Source organism: Pinus tabuliformis, chromosome 7 (genome assembly GCF_031772625.1).
Source record: "Pinus tabuliformis cultivar Carrire ecotype Pingquan chromosome 7, CPIR1, whole genome shotgun sequence".
Lineage (NCBI taxonomy): Eukaryota > Viridiplantae > Streptophyta > Pinopsida > Pinales > Pinaceae > Pinus > Pinus tabuliformis.
The window spans coordinates 958243333-958251627 of NC_142293.1; the positions used below are offsets into that span (position 1 = coordinate 958243333).

General features: G+C 37.2%; 1 protein-coding gene across 1 annotated transcript; it reads right to left on the minus strand.

Annotated features, from left to right (window-relative positions):
* Positions 1-508: 508 nt before the first annotated feature.
* Positions 509-1024, minus strand: LOC149250812 (putative calcium-binding protein CML25). Its single transcript, XM_089453757.1, has one exon. It carries the CDS (start codon positions 1022-1024, stop codon positions 509-511), a length of 516 nt encoding a protein of 171 aa, XP_089309883.1.
* Between the last annotated feature and the right edge of the window lie 7271 nt (positions 1025-8295).

Sequence of the window (8295 nt, forward strand, 5' to 3'; positions counted from 1 at the left end):
TCAAACAACAACGTAAGTAAGAAGATAGGCCAGTGTGTAATTATTTAAAATGTTTTTTTCGAAGATAAATGAGTTTGTAGTTATTTAAAATGATTTTTTCTCGAACAAAAACAATTTAAGTAAAAAGAAAGATAGATGCCTGTGTAGTTATTTTAAATGATTTTTTCTCAAACAATAACAACCCAAGAAAAAAGAAAGATAGATGTGTGTAGTTATTTTAAATGATTTTTTCTCGAACAAAAACAACAACAACCACAACAACAACCACAACCACAACCACAACCGAGATTAGAGATAGTGAATCACATGAAGACTAAGAGTGTGTAGTTATATTTCAGTCTGTAGTTATTTTAAATATATGTGCATATATTTAAAACTACTCGGTAGGATAGGAGAAAGAAAGAGTACATGAATTAAGCCCTCATATAATGATAGAGTTAAGCACTGAGAGGTGAGGTGAGGTGATGAGTGATTATTTATTTATTAATTAGAGGGGGCAACGTGGGCATCAATTAGCTGAATTCAGGCCTCGCATGAGACGAGTGGCGTTGAGGTCGGCGGCATTTGCGGCCACGAACTCATCGAAGCTGATGAAACAGTCTTTGTTGGAGTCCATGTCCTTCATCACCCCATCAATCTCCTCCTCGATAGAGTTGCACTTGAGGATGGCGCTCAGTTCCAATTTCGATATTCTGTCGTCGCCGTTGGTGTCGAACTTACGGAACACATCCTCCAGCTCTAGACAAACGGGTAGGGCGGCACATTGCACATCTAAAGCGGAGTCTCGCATGAGACGAGCGGTATTGAGGTTCTTGGAGTTGGCCTCCATGAACTCATCGAAGTTGATGAAGCCATCTTTGTTGGAGTCCACCTCCTTCATCACCCCTTCAATCTCCGCCTCCGTAATCAGGGCACCCAGTTCCGACTTGGATATTTTGTCTTTGTCGTTGGTGTCAAACTTGTGGAACACGTTCTCAAGCTCGCGGCGGCTGCTCAGGGCAGCACATTGCATAGTGGAAGCCATTCTTATGCCTGAAGGTGAAGGTGAAGGAAAATAGGAGAATACTACATAAACGATGAGAAGGAGATGGAGATGGTGCTGGAGCTGGTGTGGAGGAGTGGAAGCCAAGGTCATTGTTATATAGGACTTTTTTTCGGAATCTATGCCACGTGTCCACAGTGCACCAATTTGTGGGATGCTTTACGCAATTATTTTGTACCCACCAATGAATGATGATGTTGGGTGGCGAAATGTTTGATGTGCCAAGATGATAAATGTAATTTGATGGCGAAATGTTTGATGTGCCAAGATGCGAAATGTAATTTGATGTACCAAGATTCTGTGTGGTGAGTAGAAGAATAGAAATGTTTGATGTGCCAAGATGTTGTGTGGTGAACAATAGAAATAAATGTAATGTCAACATTTGATAGAGGGAGGGAATTTTTGCTCCTTATAGAAATATAATGTATGTTTGATAAAGGGAAGGAGGGAATTTTTGGTCCTTTTGGAGGGAAGACTAGCGATACATAGACAAATGGTTGGATTTGCAGTCAATAAAACCAAGAAAAGCAAGCCTGAAAAGTGAAGACACAGCAGACAACAAGAACACCGAGCCCAGGTTGCATGGATCCACACCCGAATATTTACAGTAAAATAAAAACCCATCCATGAGAATATTTATTTATTATCAACTGATGATATCAACATCAATATTTATTTTATGCGATATTCCATCCTGTGAGGTGAACAATATAAAAATGTTTGATAAGAGACGGAATTTGGAATATCTATTTAAAATATTTATAATAAAATAAATATTTATTATCAACCAACATCAATATCCAATTCAATATTATGATTATCTAATTTAATGTAATTTGGAATGAAACAGTTTTGAAATTTAATTAATAGGAGATTTTTAATACTTTTGGAATTTAATTAATTGGAGATTTTAGTTAATTTCAATTTAGTTTATGGTTAATTAAAGTTATATTTTTCTAGATTTTGAAGATTATTATGAGTATTTTTAATTTTTTTTATGGTGTTATTAAAGCTTATCTTTAACCTCATAATTTAAAGGAAGCTTTTGCATTCAAATGAGAATGCTTTGTAATCATCCTAGCAATAACGTGTAGATTGTCATAAGAACATTGTTTTGGTATCCATTAGGTTGTCATGCTCATGTGATACATAATTCTTGGGTACAAAACAATATTTTGGTAATCTAGTCCAAACAAGTTAGAACATTGAGAAACCTCTTTTCACTTATCCATCAATCTTTTTTCATCATTCAAATCAAAGGGTTATTGCTTGGGTTTGCCATCCTTTCTCCCTTTTTTTCTTCTTGCACTACTTCTTCGGACCATATTTTTGTAGCAAAGGGGATGTCTCTTTGCATATGAATATATGAAACCAATGTGCAACAATCTATCCTACTTTGTGTTAACTCTTCCCAAAATGATTCAAAACAAGGAATTCCATAACCAATTCTAAAAGCTTCATTAGTTTAGTAAAAACATAATAAGAAGAAACAAAGTCAAAATATGTTTCTTCGAGTTTAGAAAGCATGGTAAGTATCATATGGTTATCGAGCTTCTTCATGACATAAAATATAAGAAAATTTCTTGTTGACATGGGAAAATTACCATTGTAATCTTCAGATGCTTACTTGGAAAAAGCTCCCAATTAGACCTTCCAAGGAATCAACGAAATTTGATTCACACAACATTGCAAGAGTATAAAAGCACTAGATAAAAACATCCACTGTATTAACATATTAAAAATTCCAAAAGGAAAACCCATAGCTTGGCAACAATTTTCTACTTAAAATTTAGCTCATGGCTAAAGTTTTGCTCGTGGCTCATAGCCTTCTAGATTCCTAGCTATTCAGATACCATACATAACTTCTGGGATACCCTATATGACCCTTGAGTTCTTAATTCTCACCTCATCACAAAGTTCTTCTTCTCATTTCTAAATATTCAACCACATGTGAGAATATATATTTCACAAAAAAAATCAAGGAGTTACCTGTTTTCTCACACAAGTAAATATTCATTGCAAACTCTTGACTAAATGAAACACACTCCTATTCACTTAATGCTTACTTTATCTCTCTCCTTCACATGCTCATGGCACTCAAATTTGAGCATGCCTTGCATATGCATTTTAATAGGGTTTGTTTTTATCTTCACACTTATCACATGGTTGGGAAATCTATCCACCACCTTATTTATTTTATTTCCCTCTAATATAGGCATTGGGAGTGATTAGATTGTATTTTCCATGGAAAATGTTCTTTGCAACTCTCCTTATGGATCTTATTCCTCCATTCAACTCAATACTATGTATATAGATATACAACATAAAGCTATTAAATAAACTATCATAACAACAAATTGATCATAGCTAGATTAATGTTGTTGTACTTTCTTTTTTAATGGAACATAACAAAAATGCCAAAATTTAATTTATAAAACAAAAGTATAGTGATATTTAAAATAGCATGAAACACTATTCAACAATTTATGCTTCATTTCACATCAAGTACCATGCATCGAATATTTGCCTCTTTTGTTTTCCTCGTATAATAATCATTTTCTTAAAGTGTATCAATAGGTTCTTGAATACAATCAACTATCATTAATTTTCAATGTTGTTGTATATGATGTATGCCAATATTTCAAATACCATTTAGCTAACACAAAACTTAAATTGTATGGTAAGGGCATTTGCGACTTTGATTTGCAAAACATTTTTTTCTTTACTCTTTAATGCGAGTTTACAAAATTATACTACTATTGATTGTGTGCTGGAAACATAACTTCGTAAACCTTGCTATTGTAACAACCATCCGTTGTATGTAACACTCTGTTAACCTAAGCTAAGAAAGGATAGGTCAATGAAAGTAAATACTTTATTATTAAATAAATAAATATAAATTAATCACTTTGAAAACGAGACACCAAGAGATCAAATTCTTGCCAAAAAAAATTCTATTGGTGAATGGGAATGGATAATTCTTTCATGATAATAATTCCAGATAAAATTATAGATAAGCTTAATGGATTGGGAGATAAATATCCATTAGGTTTCTTAACTGACCAAGCTTTCCATTTACCCTCAAAAGCCTTTTTATGAATGAGGCCTCTATTTTATTCATTTTCCATTATTTTTCTTCATTTTCCTCCTCACATGCAACCTGTGACCTTTCACCTTCCTTTTCTCCTAATTTCCATTATTTTCATAAATAAATGTGCCAAAATAACTTTTTGCCTCTTTAATGCCTTAGCCATTGCCTTTGCAAATTTCCTTAGCCATAAACAACCAAATGAACACCCACTAGGATGTCCTACCCACCATTCAGCTTGGAATATGTGTCCCATTCCCGTGGCCTTATACATTTTTACATGGAATTTTCACCAGGGCTATTACAGAACCCCCCCCTGCAAGAAAACTGTTCTCAGTGTTCAATGACACCTGTAACTAACAAGACCATTGAAAACAAAGCATACTTCCCATGGAGCTTTATAACACATCTCGTTGTAGTATTTACAATGACCATTGCTGAAACATGACAAACATATCGTTTACTGGAGCGTCATAACATAACTCATTATGGTATCTACAATAACCACAAATACACATACACATTTGCTTCAACTAGCAAATAACCATACTATCTATGGAGCTTTATAAATCCATCACGATATAATATTTACAATAATATACACATATACACATTTTCTTCAGCCAGAAAATAAAAGATACAATTCCTGCATCTGCAACAAGAGAATCCAGAGGCTCACACCTCCACCCTCAAAGTAATACCATGATTCACCTCCTTCCCAGGAAGTCTAGAATCCACTGCAAAGTCAAATCTGCATCTAATGTCCAATGCTATAATCCTGTGCCACTTTTCCTCTCAGTGAACAGTTACCGGCTCATTGTTCCAGGGCACACTCCCAATGTGCATCTGATTCCATCTGCCAATGCTCATGACCAAAACAAATCCATCCTCGACCTTCCCTTCTCTGCTGCACAGTCCCTCGAGCAATCTAGTCAACCCTTACATGCAGTCACTCACCTTCCAAGTTCTGTTGGCACCTCCATCTTGGGAAGGCTATCCCTTGGCAAGGCTTCCTCGCATCAGAAGATACAAAAACCAAGGCATATCCCTGCCTCAAAACCATCATACCAGTCATAGCATTCTCATGGAAATAAATGGACACTATTGGGTATCAGTGTCCCACAATGGCCCTGTTCCTGAATTCTTTACTAGCATACTACTGTTCGTTCCAATTCCTTTTGTTGTTGTAAATTGTTGCAGTCAATTTCAATCACCCAACTGGGCATTTCATGCATTCTTGTACCAAGCACATAACTTCCATTAGATTTAAATTAAATTGAAATAAATTCACATCATACCTCATTGGTAGCTCGTCAATAAGGTACATTTGCAATCTTGTTCGATTCCTGTCACAACAAGTCAAACTAGCACATTTTACCAAAACAACATGTATAAAAATATCACGTCAAATTAGCTCAAAACATAACCATCAAAAACATAAATCACCTGTAACCATCATTAACTAGAATCATAATTCACATGTAATCATCGTAAACCAGAATCATAAATCACATGCATAGTAACACTGAAATACAATACCGATACTTATTCTTCATCGACCCTTACTTCTGCCTTTGTTTTTTTGTACACACACACGGTTGGTTGCCACACCCAACAAACACCTAGTGCCTTCTCCTCAACCAGGTGCACATATACATAGTGTGCATCACACACATATGACCACAGACAACATACAACTCCATGAAATATATGCACTTACACCTGACATACAACACATACACCTACACCCAGTGTATACAATACAATACATACGCCTACATCCATTACATAACATAATACATACACCTACATCTGGTGTACAACACCACACAATACATCTATACCTAATGTACAACACCACACAATACATGCACCTACACAATGCACATACCTAGTATGACATGCCCTCAACACAACATGTATGACATGCACACAATACCACACATGCGTCAGTACCATATGTACAGCATGTACATAATACCACCTATACACCGCACCACATGCACAATATGTGCACAACATCACATGTACAAGGCGCCCCTTGCACAACATGTGCACAATGCCACATGTACACTACACCAATGTAGAACGTGTACACAATACCATATGTACACAGTACCACACGCACGACATGTATGCGACACCATATGTACACAGCACCACATGCAAGACATGTACACAACACCACCTGCACATAGCACCACTTGTACAACATGTACACAACACCACATGCACACAACACAACTTTTACAATATTTCACACCATACCATATGTACATAGCACCACATATACAACATGCATGCAAGACCGATAGCACTGCATATCCAACATGTACATAACATCATCAGTGCACAACACCACATATCCAACACATGCAGAGCACCATATGCATACAACATTGAATATCCATCATGAAGACAATACAATATGTACACAACACTTCTATACCCAGTACTGAATATGCAACATTCATACAACACTATCTATAATCAAAACCCTGTACATGATATTGCATAAACAGTATGTACACACACTACATATGCATGTTGGGAACAGGATCTCCTAAAGGACAGTTTTGGCGCTAAAAGCCCATATTTTGGTCAAATTTTGTAAGAAACTTGTAAAGACTCCGCATTTTGTGGTTGCAAAGCACGTAGGTTTTATAAGTCATAAAGGGTTGTCGCCCTTAGTTTTGTAAAGTAAAGTTGGTTGTAAGAGATCTACCCATGGTCTGCAGACCATGGGATTGTATAAAAAGAGCTAAGCTCTAAGTAGTTTTGTAGAGACACAAGATAAGAGAGTGATAGCTCTGAAGTAAGAAGTCTAAGTTTCGGGTCGTAGCATAGGTAGAGGCTCTACAACTGAGTGCGTAGAGGCCTAGAGTAGAAGTCTACAACTAAGTGCGTGGACCCCTGCAACTATGTGCGTAGGGCGAATAGAGTCTGTAATCGCTTGGAAGATATCAATAAAGAGAAGTATTCCGCAATTTCTGTCTTTACTCCAATTAATGCATCTTATCATTCTATGTATGAATTTCCTTTATAATGCTTATGTGATGCACAAATGTGTATAATTATGTTGGATAGTTGAATGTATATAAGAATATCTACTTACGTGGTGCTAACAGTGAGTATCTGATAAGATAAGTAAGACACTCAGACTAGCTTGGGAATCTGCATGGCACGCTGCCCTAGCAGCACGAAAAGGGTCTAGATCAAGGGTTAGGGTTGCGCGAAGGACAACCGAACCCTTTCGCAAAGGTATTGAAGGATGGAATAGAGGGCTCGGCTGGCAAGCCCTAGAGCAAAGTGACTTGCTTGAGGGAAATAATAAAGGGAATTAAACGACATCACGACCATCTCAGGGTACGGAAACTTGGTTCCAGCATCCCCCCATACTACTTCGGGTGAGTCTTCGGTCCGTGCTCTGTGGGCTAATGCCGAAATGTCCAATAGTGTAGGGATTTGTTTGGCTAATTAACGCTAAACCTAGGTCAGGCCCCCTCAAGCCAACAAATGGTTCCATTGCCAGGACCAAAATCTGCATAAGAGATGTGTGATGTCGTATCACTGGAATCCAACTAAGAAAGAGATTAGAGACTGATTGGATAGGAATATCCATGAATTCACAGCACAGGAGAACAGAAACCCGCGAATAACAAAGCAATAGTGGCTGGACAGGTTCCTATATACATAGATCCATGACATCTTTTTATGCTCCTTTCCAATTGAGTTATATGAGTGGATCACGAAGCTAGCAGATAGCCAAGGAAGGTGGAAACTTGACGATCCTATCAATGTGTGGACCCCGAAGCTAGTGCAAAGGTGAGAAGCATCAGAGGATAAGATAACCCGTGCTGTCGATCATTGGCTTGATCGTGTCATAGGAGGATTTGTAACTGAATTTGCGGTCGACACCTCAGTGAACTACAGCAAGGCGGAGCAACGCTTTTTCAAAGGACTGTGAGGTAAGTACGTGAAATCTTTGAATACCTGGATTAAAATGTTATTATGCGAAAAACGGGTTATGGATCTACCTTGATTTTTGGGGCCACACAAAGCAGAAAAACTTACAGGAATGAAGGAAAAAAGGGCCCTGAATATAGTTCATTGATTTCACCTCCGCGAGGTGATGAAGAGGGAATAGCGCAGGTTTCTCCATGAA

What these genes read in the sequence shown, in the direction of transcription:
- LOC149250812 (XM_089453757.1), bottom strand. Translation starts at nt 1,024, where the DNA reads ATGGCTTCCACTATGCAATGTGCTGCCCTGAGCAGCCGCCGCGAGCTT.